The sequence below is a fragment of the Sitodiplosis mosellana genome, unplaced genomic scaffold (assembly GCF_009176505.1).
Source record: "Sitodiplosis mosellana isolate CC-2019 unplaced genomic scaffold, AAFC_SMos_1.0 Smas_scaffold_3, whole genome shotgun sequence".
Taxonomy (NCBI): domain Eukaryota; kingdom Metazoa; phylum Arthropoda; class Insecta; order Diptera; family Cecidomyiidae; genus Sitodiplosis; species Sitodiplosis mosellana.
The window spans coordinates 7,410,145-7,427,627 of record NW_022595246.1 but is presented as its reverse complement, the minus strand read 5'-3'; the positions used below and the strand labels follow the sequence as shown (position 1 = coordinate 7,427,627).

Here is a 17,483-nt window from a genome sequence, read left to right as displayed (position 1 = left end):
AGAGAAAAAAAAAAGCGAAAACCAGTCTATTCTCTCGTCGCTTGAAGTGTCTATAGAAATGTAGGAATAAGTCAGGAAATCTATGTTATTTAGCATATGTTTCGATATGCATTCAACCTTTCATTTTCATTGTCGAAACATGCACAGCATACACCGAAGAAAAAAACAACGGCAGCGGCAGTCAAGTAAAATTGTCGTTCGAATGCGCCTTTCATTCGGCGGCAGTAAAAATAGAAGTAAGAAGCATACACACCGTTTCGATGGTGTTTTCAACATAAAAATTCACACCATCTTATCAGCAATGGCAATCTAGCAAAGTACATACCATCATTATCAATAGAGAGTGAGACTGAGAGCGAGAGTCAGTAGAGAAAAGCATCTTGCGCGCCCTGCCATACACACAAACTTATTCATGCTATACATTTTCCCAATGATTTTCAAATCGAAAGCCAATGCATTTTTATTGCTAATGATTGCATGCAGCAACATATGCATGCTGTCTTTCCTGTGCACTGCACTATTTGCCAATGCTCACCGATTTTTCAGACCATGTTTTTCTTATGTTTATTTTGAGAGAAGACGAGAGAAAAAAAAGCAGCAGCAACAACGACAACACAAACACATACAAGACGACGCTCACCCGCTTCCATCTGCTTTTTTTTGTGTATTTCTGTTTTTTATGCACAAATTGTGCAAAATGCCCGGCAAAACCGAAGCAACCAACCTTCCGAACTCTATGCACTCTTTTGAATTTGGTGAATTTCATAAGTTGAAAGGATCGAAATAGAAAAACACCAACTGTGCACTGTGCAGTGCACCGCACTGCCTCATGCACTCTCTCGACGGCATCAAAGAGCAATGTGCCAAAGTAAATGCATTCCAAAATATGCCGTACAATTCAAATAATCAATTCCATGTAGGGTTTTCTTTTCCTTGCCGCATTTTCAAGTAAACAAAATGAATGTAAACGCGAAAAAGTGCTGGCAGTAAGAAGCGAAGAGGAGGAAAGAAAAAATCGGCGAAATAATTGAATTGTAAAGTATGAGTATGCGATGGAGAATCTAGCCGTCGAGAGGTCGGCTCTATTTGTCACGCAATCAATGTTTAGGTGCTTAAGTGGTTACGTTGAGCAAAAAACCAACTGAAACAATCGATAAGACGAACGGGAATTTCGTCATCGTGCACAAATTTTTTTTCTTAATGCAAAACACTGCTTTTTCTAACATAAACAACTGCTTGTCAGCATATATGCAAATCACTTGCTCTAGCGCTGTTTGTTTTGTCAATACACCTTTTTCGGTAAATATTTGCATTTATTCCCGTCTTTTGCCACTTTGAAAGAACGTTTTTATTTCGTCAATTTTAGACTACACAAATCAATCAACTCCAGTTCGGTATTTACGAACATTTTCACCGGATTTAATTACGCGTCACCTAATTTTAGCACACATTTTATTTGAACACAATTGTGATTTATCAATTGACTTCTTAGAAGCTGCGTCTCGCAGACGATTGAATCAATTTTAACGACGAACAACCATTTGTTGAATAACATGTGGTTCATAAATCAATTCATCAAAGAGATACGCTTTTTGAAGTTGTTTTGTTTTCTTTTTCTGATAAATTTATTTACTCTTGAACTTTGCTGAACAATCGAAATGAGTCATACTTCGTGAAAAATGTTGTGCCTATTGTGAAATTGTTTGATAATGATTCTTAACAAAGCAATCAGATCAAAGCCGATTCAAATTTTGAAAGAAATTGTTATACTTCGGCCAAAGTTTTCCTTGATTTTAATGTCTACACGAAAAATGTTCAGCAAATAGAAAAACAGATTGACGATTGAGGGAAAAGAGCGTCATTTTACTATGAGCAGCATCTACATCAGTGCTGCGAATTGTGAACGCCGGTCTCTATAGCATGTATTTGGGTTAAAAGTTTGAAATGCACATTTTTTTAAGCACAAACTCTTGAGCAAACATGAAATAAAAATGGTAAAATAAATAAAATTCTCGTCTATTCGAATTGGATATGAATGCATTCATTTAACGTCCTTTGCCAATGGAATTAGAGATTTCAAGTAATTAAGTGTAACATGCGTCGCCAAGTGTTATTCATTCAACGATATTCTTTTTTTCAATCTCTCTCTTTCACCCATATCAAATGTGCAGATTGTGTGGTGTTTTTGTGTTTCGCAAACCATTTGTGGGTGTAGCCAAGTACTTTAATCGACTTCGTTGTAGATTTTCATCGAAAATGAGATTCTTTTGTTGAGATTGAGATTGCAACGTGAAATGGCTGCTTTTTCTTCTCCTTCTCTCTTTCTCTCTCTCTCTCTCTCTCTGTCTGCATGTGAAAAGAAAATGCCAGTGAACTGAATTCGCAATGAAAATCCCAACTGTAATAAAATTTAATTTCATTGTTGTCCTGTTGTCCTCGTTGCAAAAGCGAACAAGAGTGGAGAAAAAAAAAATCCATTAGCAAGGAAATGTTCGTATTGAGGAAATGGAACATGCATTGCTTAGGTAATGTGTGAGCACAATGGCAAAGCTCGGCTAGCGCTAATTCAATATTTATTCGAGCAATTCGCTGTGGACTTGAAAGCTCAATGAATTGCATAGTTGGTTTTGCTCCACTTTTTTCTCTCTCACCCTCTCTGTCTCTTTCACTCCATTTCAGCTCATATCAATGTAATGCTGGTGAAGTCAGTGTCTTTCTCCATCGCACTTTTTCCATCTGTCTCGTCGAGTCTTTCACCGCATGTGTTTGTCACACTGTTAGCACCGCATCGTTTGTTTGCTTGTTTATTTGACAGCCTTTTTATGTTCCTCAATCATGGCTTCACATGACATCGCTGTTTGATCCACGTTCGTTTACATTGATTCCCTGCCTACGTAATTGAAAAGATAATAGACTAAAAGCGTTCAATGTGTGCAAAACAACGCGGCTTACACAGCGAATGTCCGGCGACCACAGCAACAACATATACTAGCAATATTAACGGAAATAAAAACGAAACACGATAAGAACAAATGGAACCCGTCGCACTTAAACATTTTCGCTGATTCGATCACATTTATTGGCTATCGCCAAATATATTTCATGACATATCGAAGCGTCTTTGAATCATCAAGCAATAACTTGAAATCGTAAAGAACAACAACAACAAATCTATTTGGAGTTTCAAGTGTGGAATGATAAGCAAAATACATGCTCAATATTATCTGAGTGGAAATGTTATTAATCGATTAAGAGGGGGACTCACTCATAAAATGTAACAATGATATGGTTTCAGTTGAAAAATTAGAATTTGTATTCAGATCAAGAAATCAGATTCGATAGAGAAACAGACAGTTAAAATGGAGTGATTTTAGAATGTTTACATTTCTACTAAGTGATAATTGCATTGGCATAAAACGCTTGACATCAATAAGATAGTGTCGTAGTAATTAATGCAAGATTATCTGACAACTCAAAACATATGAGTCACATATTCAGAGTCTGTGACACTTTTTGCAATGCACTTGATCCACAATTCCACTTTGGACATTCGGAGGCATCATATGCAGGAGATGTGTAACACACATGTTTTACTACTGCATACTGCATGTTTTCAATCGAATTGATTGTTTTGATTTCACTTTTAGCGTTATCAGGTGGTGAAAGTGCAGTGTCGATTTGTCTACAACAATGCATTTAGATAACAAAGCAGCCTGGGCTGAAATATTTGAACGCAGTTTTTAATCAAATCGATAAGCTTAGCTGGAAACTGAAATTAAAGCTGACTTATCAAACGATAACTTATCGTTTTCACCGAAATTGATAAGCTGTGTTTCGTTGAATGAACCACTGGCAACAATTGCTCGTTCATGGACACCATAAAAATAATCGAATAATTCACAGTTCTTCAGTTTTGGTTTGTTGAGCCATGCGGTTGGTTCTGCTATAAATGAATGGATATTGGTGCTGGTTTAGTTAATTGAAAAACGTCAAAACAACGGCTGGTGTGTCATCCAACGCACTATTTATGACGACACAAATATTGTTCTTTTTGTTTTCATTTTGGTTGTTCTTAATTCAAAAATATTTATTTTATATATTTATACATTTGAATAACTGTCAATATGTGTCATTGGATTTCGTGCCTAGTACGAAAAATATTTCCCAGTAAGTTTCGATTTTTTTTTCAATTGATTTTGTACAAAAATTGTACTTTGTTCCGAACTGACATTGATTCTGATAATTTTATAGATAACGGTCGAGCGTTCACAACTTCGGATAATTCAGACTCATACAATGTGGTCGACAGTAACAACAGTGAGCCACGAAATGGAATACAGAAGCAGGAATGTGTTCGACGAACAGTCGATAACTTTGATAAATTCCGTCTATTGATGTGGAAAAATTTTCTTCTTCAATATCGACATAAGCTACAAACGATCATCCAAATTGTAATACCCATACTTTTTACGGCAAATTTACTGTTTATACGAAGTTTAATAGCACCGGAAATTAACACAGCAAACTCAACCTATAATGCGTTCAGTGTTGACGAAATTTCATTACGGTTAGTGAGTTTTGAGAGAATGAAAATGATTGTGGCGGAATTTAATTGGTTTTCGACTCTATTTTTTTTGCAGCAACGCAACTCATGCCATTCATTTGAAAGAATGGAAATTAGTTTATTACCCAAAGAATAAAATTCTGGAACGATTCCTGAGTGAAGTGGTCAAATTGCTTAAGCTGGATGGAATCGAAGGTGTTAACAGTTCAGAGGAAGTTGAAAAAGTGATGATAGAACGAGAGTTTTTAGCCGGCGTTGTATTCAATCATTCAGCGGTAATATTCTTTGAAACACCTTCTTTTACTTGCTTTCGCTAATTTTTACATTTAATGAAAACAAAACTGAAAATAATCGAGAAAATATGTCAATTTACAGAATATTAAGGAGCTTCCACAGAATTTAGTATATACATTACGTTTTCCAAGTGAAACTCGCACAAATAGTCAAATCAGTCCAACAATTTTCAATTGGCAAACCAATTTACTGGTGCAGATATATACCGGCGGTGGACCACGCGGTGGATCAATGAACGAAGGAGGTGCTCCGTATTATTTGTCCGAAGGATTTTTGCCCATACAAGAAGCCATTGCTAGAACTTTAATGGCAATGAAATGTACTGAAAATAGTTGTAAATTTATGCCAAGCATTCAAATGCATCGATACCCATATCCACCATACGTGCACGATGTTCTTTTGGATGCAATGGAGAAAGCTGTTGCGCTGTTCATTATGCTAAGTTTTGTGTATCCAATAATTAGCACCGTAAGATTCATCGCTGTTGAGAGGGAGAAGCAGCTGAAAGAAGTGATGAAAATCATGGGAATGCCCGTTTGGTTGCATTGGACCAGCTGGTTTGTGCAAACCATGATTTTCATTGTCGTTTCCATTTCATTTATTGTCGGTTTACTGAAGGTATTTTAGCTACGTTCAATTATAAAGTCAATTGCAGTTATCAAAATAATTATTTTACTATTCGTATGTAAACGTTATTTAATGGAAATGTTTTGTTGATTTTCAGATACCAATGTTTGACTCATCAATTGCGGTGTTTACAAATTCCGATTGGAGTGCGATTTGGGTATTCCTATTTGTGTACAGCATCACAATGTCGACGTACTGCTTTGTTTTGAGCGTACTATTTTCAAGGGCAAACACTTCGGCCGCTGTGGCCGGTCTCGTGTGGTTCATTTCATATATGCCATATGTGTTTCTTTCAATCAATCACCTGGAATTGCCATTGATTGCGGAAATATTTGCATGCCTCTCGCCAAATGTGGCCATGGCATACGGATGCAGAATAATAGTCGATTTTGAAAGAAGTGGTACAGGATTACAGTGGTCCAATTTTTGGAATTCAAATGGAAATCAATGTGAACTTACGCTGGGAATTATTATTTATTGTTTGTTGCAAACCGCAGCTTTATTCCTTTTGATTACACTCTATATCGAAAAAGTGTTTCCGGGTGAATATGGTGTACCAGAAAAGTGGATTTTTTTCTTGAAGAAAAAATTTTGGTTTAAAAAAAATGATCAAATAAAAATGAAAGAGTGCTCAAATCTTGTGTCACATGAAAATTTCGAAGCAGAACCTTTGAACTGTGTAGCGGGTGTTCGAGTGAAAAACCTTCGGAAAATGTTTGACAACGGAAAAGTGGCCTGCAATGGTGTAACATTCAATATGTTCTGTGATCAAATAACCGTGCTGCTCGGTCACAATGGTGCTGGCAAGAGCACGACATTGAAAATGTTAACTGGAATGATTCCACCGACATCAGGCACGGCGATCATAAATGGATACGATATTCGTACTGATTTGCTCAAGGCAAGGGAATCAATTGGCATATGTCCACAACATAATATTCTTTTCGACGAACTCACCGTTCGTGAGCACATTGAATTTTATAGCCGATTGAAAGGTTTGAGAAAGACTGCCGTTGAAAAAGAAGTGAAAAAATATGTTCAATTGCTGAACCTAGAATCAAAAATTGACTCGATGTCAAAATTATTATCGGGTGGCATGAAAAGAAAACTCGCATTTGGCATTGCTTTGTGTGGTGATTCAAAGGTAGTTTTGTGTGATGAACCGACTAGTGGTATGGACCCGGCTGCTCGGCGCGATCTTTGGGATTTAATTCAAAGCGAAAAAATCGGTCGAACGATCATTTTAACGACACATTTTATGGACGAAGCCGATGTGCTTGGCGATCGTATTGCAATAATGGCCGATGGTGAGGTGAAGTGTTGTGGAACTCCATTTTTCTTGAAGAAACGCTTTGGTGATGGTTATCGTTTGATTTGCGTTAAGAAAGAAGACTGCGTTTCAAGTGAAGTGACAAAAGTGCTACAGGAATATATTCCTGACATCGATGTCACAGAAGAAATAGCGGGAGAATTATCATATTCACTGCCATATCAACATGTAGATAAGTTTGGAAAGATGTTTGAGCGATTAGAAAGTGATCTCGACTCATTGAAACTGCAACGTTTCGGCGTATCATCAACGGAATTAGAAGAAGTGTTCCTCAAAGTTGGAAGTGATAGCCATAGCAATAATGGTGAAAACGATACAATTTCCGATCCAACGACAGACGCAGAGTCTTTAAAATACGAACTGCTTCGTGGTTTGCTATTGCGTGTGAATCAGTGGTACGCAATGTTCAAGAAAAGATATTATTGTTGGAAAAACAGTTGGTTTATATTTCTTGTACAAAATGTAATGATTGTTCTATTCGTTGTGATGAGCATCGCTTGTGTTCGTATGGCGAAGGATTTCATGAAACTGCCTCTACTTGAGGTGTCACTAAATCATTATGGAGATACGGTGACCATGTTGCAAACACCAAAATCAAACGATTCATTCATTCAACGGTAAAATTGGATTGATAATTTTGTTTCCTTTGACTAGTTTAAACCTTTTTTTTCTTTAATTTCAGCATTTTCGTCCAATATCGCAAAGGTTTCCGCAAAATCGATGTTTTGGATGAATTTTCCGAGAATATGGAAGATCATTTCTTGCGACTTGGCAATCAGATACGCGTGCGAACAAACACTCGAAATTTACTTGGTTTGTCTTTCGAAAATAATTCATTTATTGTTTGGTTCAATGGCCAACCCATTCACACGTCACCACTGTCACTCAATTTGCTCCACAACGCAATGTTACGGGCCGCAATTGGAGAAGATCACAGCATTCAAGTGTCAAATTGGCCAATACCATTTCGACCTGAATCGAAGGCGCTCTTAACAGCGTACGGCGACGATATAGGCAGTCAACTCGCTACAAATCTTTCGTTTGTAATGGCTTTTGCCTCAGCTCTGTATATCATGTTCTACATTCGAGAAAGAGCTTCAAAAGCGAAGCTATTGCAATTAATAAGTGGCGTGGATACGTCCACATTTTGGATGACATCATTCTTGTTCGATTATATGACACATGTCCTATCGTCTGTGATTACTTTTCTTGCCGTTATGGCTTTTCAAGAGAGCGGATGGTCCACTATCGGCGAACTAACACCATTACTTGTGCTTTTCATCGTTTTCGGATTGGCAACGCTGGCCATCACTTTCGTTGCATCATTTTTATTCTCGACTGCATCGTATGGTTTCGTCAGTATGGTCATTACATTCATATTTACTGGTGAGTCTTACATGAGAATCCATCTAAAATGATTTATTCTAATCTTTTTCAATTTGTTTCACAGGGATTAGTTTCTTTAACTTAATAAAAATTCTGTCAATGCCAGATTTGGGTCTATCCACGACAGCCAATATGTTGAAATGGATCTTCCTTTCGTTTCCACACTATGCACTTGCGTCGAGCTTGTTAAATATGAACCAAATTAAAATCGCAACCGAAGTTTGTCACATACAGTGTGAACGCATGCAAAATACTACAATCAATTTTGAAATTGGATTCGATTTATCTATACCCATACCTCAGGATAAAGATCATTTAATAGACTACGCCATTTCCATTTATTTATTGTTAAAAAAGTATGCTGATCTGATGCACGCAGACACTATCTTTCAGGATATTATAAAGTACATCAATTTGTATCAAATAGATCCCATAGTCAACGGTACAAACTTGAATTTACATATCAAATGGAATGAAACGGTCAAGCTGAGCTGTGATCCAAAGCAGATGTGTGGTGAGTACACAGTACATCCCCATGAGTACACTCGAAATTATGAACCGGTTTGAAACTGGTTTTATTGCTTTTTCAAAAGACTCTAATTTAATTTTTTTTATTATCATTCAGATATCGACATATATGCCTGGAACGAGCCTGGCATTGGCCGGAGCCTGACATATATGGGTTCAATTGCCATAGTTTTCATCGTAATACTTTGGATTATTGAATATCGAATATTTTCAAAAGTTAGTTATTTCATTCGTGGCATTCCTAAGAAAAAGTTAACAGCAGCAGTTGAAAGCACTGTGTTTGACACCGATGTTAGGGAGGAGAAAAACAAAGTCAATGCCATGACTTCAAAAGATTTACAGGTCAATAGTTTGGTCTTGCGAAATCTGAAAAAAATCTATGGAAATTTTTTGGCTGTGAATGGAATTTCCGTAGCAGTTAAAAGGTTTGTTAAATGTTTCCCCAACGAAAAGATCACACTGCATTCTGATTAACAAAATGATATTTCCATTGACTACGAAATTGATTTAAAAAAAAACTCCATTATATTTTATCAATACAGATCGGAATGTTTTGGTTTACTCGGCATCAATGGAGCTGGTAAGACCTCAACTTTCAAAATGATAACAGGTGATACACCGGTTTCAAGTGGCGACGTGTTTGTGAATGGGCTCAGCCTTAAAACTCATTTAGCTGAAGTGCATAAAATGATCGGATACTGTCCGCAATTCGATGCGCTACTTGACAATTTGACAGGATCTCAAACATTGGAAATCTTTGGGTTATTGCGTGGCTATCGTCGTAAAGATATCTCAGCGATGAGTGCTCGATTGGCCAGTAATTTGAATTTCACCAAACACATTGATAAGGTGATCAAAAGCTACTCGGGTGGTAGCAAAAGGAAATTGAGTACGGCTATCGCTATAATGTCCCATCCCGATGTTGTTTATTTAGGTAAAAACGATACAATTTAGGTACAATTTCAAATCGTTCTGAACTATATTGAATTGTCAATGATTTCATTTATAGATGAGCCGAGCTCAGGCATGGATCCAGGCGCGAAAAGGAATTTATGGAATGTCCTATCACAGGTTCGATGTTCAGGAACATCAATCGTATTGACATCGCACAGTATGGAGGAGTGTGAAGCAATATGCACTCGCTTAGCAATCATGGTGAACGGACAATTCAAATGTTTGGGTTCTGTACAACATCTCAAAAACCAATTCTCCAAGGGATTTCTACTGACAATCAAAATACGATCCGGCGGAAATGAAACGCCAACTCAGGGATATCCGCAAACTCAAATTCAAATTAGCAATTTCATTCATACAAACTTCCCGGGAGCTTATCTTAAGTAAGTAAATTTGAATTTTGAATTTGCTGCGCAGCATGGGCGGACACATATTGATAACGTTCTATTTTTACAGGGAAAAGTATCAAGGCCTTTTAACGTTTTATGTGCCGCAGACCAATGAATTGAAATGGTCTTCAATGTTTGATCTGATGGAAACAGCAAAAGGAATTCTAAGCATCGAAGATTATACAATCAGTCAAACAACGCTCGAACAAGTGTTCTTATCATTTACAAAAACCTATGATGATCAAACACTTAATAGTTTTAACTCTGTGGTTTAACACTTTGAAATCGAAACCATTCTGAATCCATCCAAACGACATCGAAAAAAAATCTTCCTAGTCTTATTTATTTATTTATTCATTCATTAAAAATTGGTTGTTATTGCTTAGTGAAAGCGAGTGTTGGTTAAAAATTACTATTAAACTGTACATTTGTTTCACTTTTCAAAATAAGCATTTTGAATTAGAATGTTGTTGAATGAATAGAACGAATCTAACATTCGAGGCTTAAGTATGTTCTCATGCATGATTATTCATCTGCAGTGATTCATCGCACCCGCATTTGCCAAAATGCATCAAATTTCATAATATTTAGATATCAATTCATTACCGCCTTCAACACTGGCCACTGATCACCTCATAAATAATAACTAGAAAAAAAGTATTTGATTATTCTTTTTTGCTTAGTTCATGTTTGTAATATCGTTCAACTTATTATTTTTAATCACATAAAAAGACCATGGCACGTGTAGAGATTCATCCAGTTTGAGGTTAAATTCCCCTCTACATCGGGTAAACCGCTATATTACCACATGTCAAGGTGACAGATTCTCCATTTTATTGCGGAGTGTAAGTGTTTGTTATGTTTTTCAACGTATAAAACATTTCAAAATTATTTAAAGCAATCTAAATTGAGGCAAAATTATTTCGAAAACTATTTTATAAGTATAGAATTTTTTTGTATACTGGAGAATTTACGGTTTGCCGTACGGAACCACTTTGACTGATAGTTATGATCGTTTAACGAGCAAAAAAAATTCCTCCAAAGTTCAAACAACTATACACATGATAATCGTGTAAATTGATAATGAAAAAAGTGTTTTGATAAAGAGGGTTTTTCCATTAAAACACATCACATGTCACGTGACAAAAACAAAAAAAAAACAATTTTTGTATATTTTTAAGCTGAAAAATAAAACCAAGTTACTTCAGAATATCCATAATGATTATATTTGACCGTACATACAAACACTTTCTGCCGGATGAGTTCAAACTTCCAATGACTCACTTAGATTATGCATGATATTTACTGCTCACTGACCTACTCGAGATTATGCATGATTATCACAATGTCTGGTTCATTTTTAGCATCTAAAATATGTAGGTAAATCACGTTTCTACGAAGTTAAATTAGATGAAAACATTTACAAATAAGAGATGTTGTTTCTTACTTTTTCTTTTAAAAATCTGGCGTAAGCGTAGTGACCGTCGCGCGGACACGTTCATATTTGTTTCATATACTGTTCCGACTAATTGCAATGTCAGTACTCACACCATACGGGAATTATCAGGTTCATAAATTTCTGACGAGCAAATGCTGTGTCGTGCAGGAAATGTAATGCGATAAGCAAAAATATGACACAATCGTTTCGTCGAAACGAATATAAATCAACACAATTTTCTAAAATAGCTTTGGTAATTTACATACTGTGTGTGGTTGTACGGTGCAGTTTGGAATTGACGTTCGAAGTTAGCGGTCTCTTCAATTCATTCGCGTGTGAACAATGAACATTTAATCACAATTCGCCATAATTTCAAGTAAAAGTGCTAATATTTCAAGTTTCAGTTCATTTTTTGCTCACATTTATGAAAAAAAAACAACATGAAATTTCGTGACCGGGTTCATTATTGGATACGGAAAATTTTCTCCGGTAATATTCAGAGACTTTTTCTACTTTTTTATGAAAATTTACATCGTTTCTTTTACATAAATATAGGTAACGGTAAAGATGACGATACTCACACACTACATGATGTGAACTTTCAGCCATTAGATGACAGTTTTGATTCACCTTGTGTTGTTCGCATCAAAGATAGTGATCGAAAAATCGCCAGCAGTTTTGATAAATTTCGACTTTTAATGTGGAAGAATTTTTTACTTCAATATCGTCACAAAATACAAACAATTATCCAGATTCTGATTCCGATTTTGTTCATGGCGATTTTAGTTTTCGTTCGACGTTTAATTGAGCCTGAAGTTAACGCACAAAACACCACGTTTCAACCTTTCAGTGTCAGCCATCTGCGAGCATTGTGAGTATTTCTGAATGAAAAAATATTTGTCGAGAAGCTCGAATTTGTTTCTTTTCAATTGATAATTTGATACGACAAATGGGCGTCGTAGTCGTTTCTTATTCCCAACAAGCACATCGATACTCATAATGTCATATGCAAATATAAATTCAATCATTCGTTCAGTTTTAGCAGAATTTAACCCGAATGACATTGCATATATTGTGAGAGTTACGCGACGATCGTTTGATATCAAATTGATAATTAACATAGTGAAACAAAGTGCGACTCTGTCTATTTATTGTAAAAAGTTGCTATACTGTTAGTTATGAAAAAATTAATTAACTAAATTTTGTGTTTTGGTTGGTTTTTAGTGATACAAATGCGAGCCGTGATATTCACATAAGAGAATTGGGCGTAGTTTATTCACCAAAAAATCAGATGTTCGAGGATTTACTTCGATCAACAAGCCCACAATTCAATTTTACCGTTATATATGGTGTGAATAGTTCAGAGGAAGTTGAGAGATTGATGATAGAACGAAATTTTATAGCTGGTGTCGTGTTCAATCACTCAGCGGTAATATATGTTGAAATATCTTTTTGTTGTACATTTATTGGTTAGAACGTAATTGAATTTAATCGAATTTATATTTCCGTAATTCACAGAAAATTACGGAGCTGCCAAAAAATCTAGTTTATTATTTGCGCTTTCCAAGTGAAATACGTACTAAAACCAAAGAAAAATCAGCTTTCAGTTGGCAAACGAACTTATTGTACCCACTATTGTCAGGCGGTGGACCGCGTGTGAAGACATTGAATGAAGGAGTCTACTATTCAGATGGTTTCTTGGCCATTCAAAATGCGATCGCTTGGTCCTACATAACACTCAATTGCATTCAAAAAAGAGCATGTGATCTCCATGATCTACCAAGAATTCAAATGCAACGATACCCATACCCACCTTATTTAGAGGATAAGCTTTTGGACGGCTTGAAAGGTGCTGTTGGCGTATTCATCATGCTAAGTTTCGTATATCCCATAATTAGCACTGTGAGATTCATTGCCATTGAGAGGGAAAAACAGTTGAAAGAGGTGATGAAAATCATGGGAATGCCCGTTTGGTTGCATTGGACCAGTTGGTTTTTGCGCACCATGATTTTTATGATCGTTTCAATCACATTGATGATCGGTTTACTGAAGGTAATTTCGATTTTTATTTTCAAAAAGTGATAAAAATTCAAAATATTTGGAAATAAAGAGATGTTTGATTTGTTAATTTCAGATACACATGTTTGAATCGTCGATTGCTGTGTTCACAAACTCAAATTGGTTTGTAATTTGGGTGTTTTTGCTTGTCTACTCCATAGCGATGACAACTTATTGCTTCATGTTCAGCGTTCTATTCTCCAAAACAAATACTGCCGCAGCTGTATCGGGGCTCGTATGGTTTGTTTCACATATGCCGTACATTTTTCTGACGATAAATCACGTGAAAGTAGCACCAATAGTACAATGGCTTGCTTGTATCTCGCCAAATGTGGCTATGGGTTATGGATGTAGAACAATCATAGAGTTTGAGCGCACCGGTGAAGGATTGCAATGGTCAAACTTTTTGCACCATCCAATAATTGAGAATAATTTTGCAATTGGAACTACCATTTTTTGCATGCTAGTAACATCAGCTGTGTTTCTCTTGATAGCGCTCTATGTTGAAAAGGTATTCCCTGGCGAATATGGCGTGCCTGAAGATTGGAATTTTGCATTCAAAAAGGAATTTTGGTTTGAGGGAGAAGGAGATTTAATGTTGGAAGACCTCTCTGACAATCATGAAGAACAGACAATACACGAAAATTTCGAACCTGAGCCCACTGAATGTGTGGCCGGTGTTGAAGTGAAGAACCTTCGAAAAGTTTTCGATAACGGAAAAGTGGCCTGCAAAGGTGTAACATTCAATATGTTCTGTGATCAAATAACTGTGCTGCTCGGTCACAATGGCGCTGGCAAGACCACGACCATCCAAATGTTAACTGGAATGATTCCACCGACATCAGGCACGGCGATCATAGATGAATATGACATTCGAACTGATCTCAACAATGCAAGGAAGTCGATCGGTATCTGTCCACAACACGATATTCTATTCGACGAACTAACTGTTCGCGAACACATCCAATTCTATTGTCGACTGAAAGGATTAAAATGGAGCGCCGTTGACAAGGAGCTCATGAAATATGTACGAATATTGAATTTAGAGTCAAAGATTGACACTCCATCTCATGCTTTGTCGGGAGGAATGCAAAGGAAGCTATCATTCATCATCGCTTTGTGTGCCGATTCCAAGGTGGTTTTGTGTGATGAGCCGACCAGTGGCGTCGATCCGGCGGCGAGGAGAGAGCTGTGGGATTTATTGCAAGCGGAGAAGAAGGGTCGAACGATCATTTTGACGACGCATTTCATGGACGAAGCCGATGTGCTCGCCGATCGTATTGCAATAATGGCCGATGGTGAGGTGAAGTGTTGTGGAACTCCATTTTTCTTGAAGAAACGCTTTGGTGATGGTTATCGCTTGATTTGCGCTAAGCAAGAAGACTGTGTTTCGAGCGAAGTTACTAGAGTTCTACGTGAATTCATTCCGGAGGTTAAACTATTGGAGGAGGATACAGCAGAGATATCATACGGTTTGCCATATGAACAGTCGGAAAAGTTTGCGAGAATGTTTGAACGATTGGAAAATAAACTCGAGTCCCTTCATCTTCAACGTTTCGGCGTATCAACAACGGAACTGGAAGAAGTGTTCCTTAAGGTTGGAAGTGATAACCGGAAACCAAGTCAAATTTCCAATCACGTTTCATTTGACATTGAAGCGTCGAAAAATGAACTACTCAATGGCTTCAGACTTCGTATGAATCAATGGCATGCAATGTTCAAAAAGCGGTTCTACTGCTGGACAAATACGTCGATCCTATTTTTGGTACAAGTATTCGCTCTGGTATTTTTCACGACGATCAGTGTTTTGTTCGTTCACGTTGCACAGGATTTCAATAATCTTCCAGAACTGAATATATCTTTAAATCGTTACGAAAGAACAGAGACAATGGTGCAAACACCACAAGGGAACCGAATCGATCCTTTAATCAATAGGTAAATTAAGACAATTTAACGATAAAAATATGAATAATTTTTACTAATGAATTCATTTTCAGTACATTTGCACAATATCGCCAGAGACTGCGGGAGAATGCAAGCCATACTTTGGACGAATTCTATGAGGATATTCAGCATCATTTCTTGAAACTTGGAGATGAAATAAAAGTTCGAACAAACACCAGACATTTGGTTGGCTTGTCTTATCACAACCACTCATTCATTGCTTGGTTCAACAATCAATTGTTTCATACGGCGCCACTTTCGCTCAACCTACTCCATAATGCACTCTTGCGGAGCAATCTCGGCGATGGTTACAGTATTCAAGTGTCGAACAATCCCATTCCATTTAGACCGGAATCAGTGGTGGTTTTAACAATGAACGGAAAGGATATGGGAGGTCAACTGGCTCAATATATTTCATTCGCAATGGCCTTTACTACATCATTATACATTATGTTTTACATTCGAGAAAGAGCCTCAAAAGCGAAGTTACTTCAATTCATAAGTGGCGTCGATGCATCAACATTCTGGGTGATATCAATCCTATTCGACTTCGCAACATACATTTTAACCTCGGCAGTATTTTATGTAACGGTGATGTCATTCCAACAAAAATATTGGTCGACAGCCAGCGAGCTCGAGCCTCTGATTGCAGTTCTCACCACTTTTGGCCTTTCATCTTTTGCCATCACATTTGTCGCATCGTTTCTATTTTCAAATGCTTCGTACGGGTTCGTGACTTTGACCATAGCATTCGTATTCACTGGTAAACCTCAAATTCAAATTCATTAAATAACGGAAAAGAATTAAGTTCTAATATGGAAAACTAAATATTATAGGAACCACTTTCTTAAAATTAATAATGATTTTGGTATCTCCGATATGGGACTTGGCCCAAGTAGCAAATGCTTTGAAGCCAATATTCCTCGCTTTTCCACATTATGCATTCGGATACAGTTTATCCAACATGAATCAGTTCCGAGTTAAGGTCGAACTGTGTCACTTGAGATGCAAACAAATACAAAACATGTTGTCCATGGACAATACTCCTCTATTGCCTTCATTAAATAGGGAATTGAATAAAACGGCCATTCAAAACATCACCTGCGATCCAACTGAGTGTGGTAAACGATGACGATCGTGATCATGACATAAATCATCCACAATAATGTTGTTTCCAATACTATATTACAGATAAAAATATCTACGATTGGGATGAGCCTGGCATTGGTCGCAGTTTAACGTACATGACCATAACAGCAATCGTATTTTTCATCATTTTATGGATGATTGAATGTCGAATCATTTCGACCATTAGACATTACATTCGCCGTCCCTCGAGTCAACCATCGCCACTTTTACTCGTGAGCAATGCAATCGATAGCGACGTCATAAATGAGAAGAACAAAGTCAACGCCATGACTCGGGAGGATTTACAAGCACACAATTTGGTCTTGCAGAATCTTACAAAGTTCTATGGAGATTTTTTGGCGGTGAAAGGAATCAGCGTTGCAGTTAAAAGGTAATTGTTCTTCTGTGATTCTTCCAATTATGTTCAAAAATGGTTAACTATTTCCGAAATTGATTCGAAACATGAGCTCAACTTTTTATTTTTCAATTCAGATCGGAATGTTTTGGATTGCTTGGTATCAATGGAGCGGGTAAGACAACAACGTTCAAGATGATAACGGGTGATGCACCAATTTCAAGTGGAGACGTGTTTGTGAATGGGCTCAGCCTTAAAACTCATTTAGCTGAAGTGCATAAAATGATCGGATACTGTCCGCAATTCGATGCGCTACTTGACAATTTGACAGGATCTCAAACATTGGAAATCTTTGGGTTATTGCGTGGCTATCGCCGTAAAGATATCTCAGCGATGAGTGCTCGATTGGCCAGTAATTTGAATTTCACCAAACACATCGATAAGGAGATCAAAAGCTACTCCGGTGGTAACAAAAGGAAATTGAGTAC

General features: G+C 37.1%; 3 protein-coding genes across 6 annotated transcripts in view; 2 read left to right on the top strand and 1 right to left on the bottom strand.

Annotated features, from left to right (window-relative positions):
- LOC129566045 (uncharacterized) overlaps positions 1–17,483 on the bottom strand; it is a 60,177-nt gene that overhangs the window by 23,018 nt on the left and 19,676 nt on the right. The window lies entirely within an intron of this gene.
- On the top strand, positions 3,710–11,284 carry LOC129566043 (phospholipid-transporting ATPase ABCA3-like). 2 transcript variants are annotated; one of them, XM_055441556.1, is made up of 11 exons: positions 3,710–4,167; positions 4,252–4,567; positions 4,641–4,839; positions 4,940–5,476; positions 5,583–7,432; positions 7,498–8,201; positions 8,266–8,715; positions 8,827–9,154; positions 9,272–9,663; positions 9,739–10,066; positions 10,140–11,284. In XM_055441556.1, the coding sequence occupies exons 1-11, from the start codon at positions 4,125–4,127 to the stop codon at positions 10,345–10,347; spliced, it is 5,355 nt and encodes a 1,784-aa protein (XP_055297531.1). In that variant the 5' UTR covers positions 3,710–4,124; the 3' UTR covers positions 10,348–11,284. The 2 variants fall into 2 exon arrangements, with proteins under 2 accessions (XP_055297531.1, XP_055297532.1); XM_055441557.1 differs by lacking the exon at positions 3,710–4,167 and having other exon boundaries at positions 4,433–4,571; positions 10,140–10,518.
- The window catches only part of LOC129566044 (phospholipid-transporting ATPase ABCA1-like), a 6,743-nt gene continuing 876 nt past the window's right edge, over positions 11,617–17,483 (top strand). Inside the window, exons 1-9 of one of the 2 annotated variants that reach the window (XM_055441560.1) lie at positions 11,617–11,999; positions 12,066–12,381; positions 12,735–12,939; positions 13,029–13,562; positions 13,645–15,503; positions 15,566–16,275; positions 16,349–16,633; positions 16,704–17,031; positions 17,133–17,483. The exon at positions 17,133–17,483 is cut by the window's right edge and continues 50 nt beyond it. In XM_055441560.1, the coding sequence (XP_055297535.1) occupies positions 11,951–11,999; positions 12,066–12,381; positions 12,735–12,939; positions 13,029–13,562; positions 13,645–15,503; positions 15,566–16,275; positions 16,349–16,633; positions 16,704–17,031; positions 17,133–17,483 (4,637 nt within the window). In that variant the 5' untranslated portion in view covers positions 11,617–11,950. Of the gene's footprint in view, positions 12,382–12,734; positions 12,940–13,028; positions 13,563–13,644; positions 15,504–15,565; positions 16,276–16,348; positions 16,634–16,703; positions 17,032–17,132 lie in introns of both variants that reach the window. The other variant, XM_055441559.1, reaches the window with a different exon arrangement.

Bases quoted from the DNA above. Each gene is read 5' to 3' on its own strand.
- LOC129566043 (XM_055441556.1), top strand. From the start codon at position 4,125: ATGTGTCATTGGATTTCGTGCCTAGTACGAAAAATATTTCCCA. The intron at 5,477-5,582 runs GTATTTTAGCTA...GTTGATTTTCAG, and splicing joins TTATTGTCGGTTTACTGAAG to ATACCAATGTTTGACTCATC. The intron at 9,664-9,738 runs GTAAAAACGATA...TTTCATTTATAG, and splicing joins TCCCGATGTTGTTTATTTAG to ATGAGCCGAGCTCAGGCATG.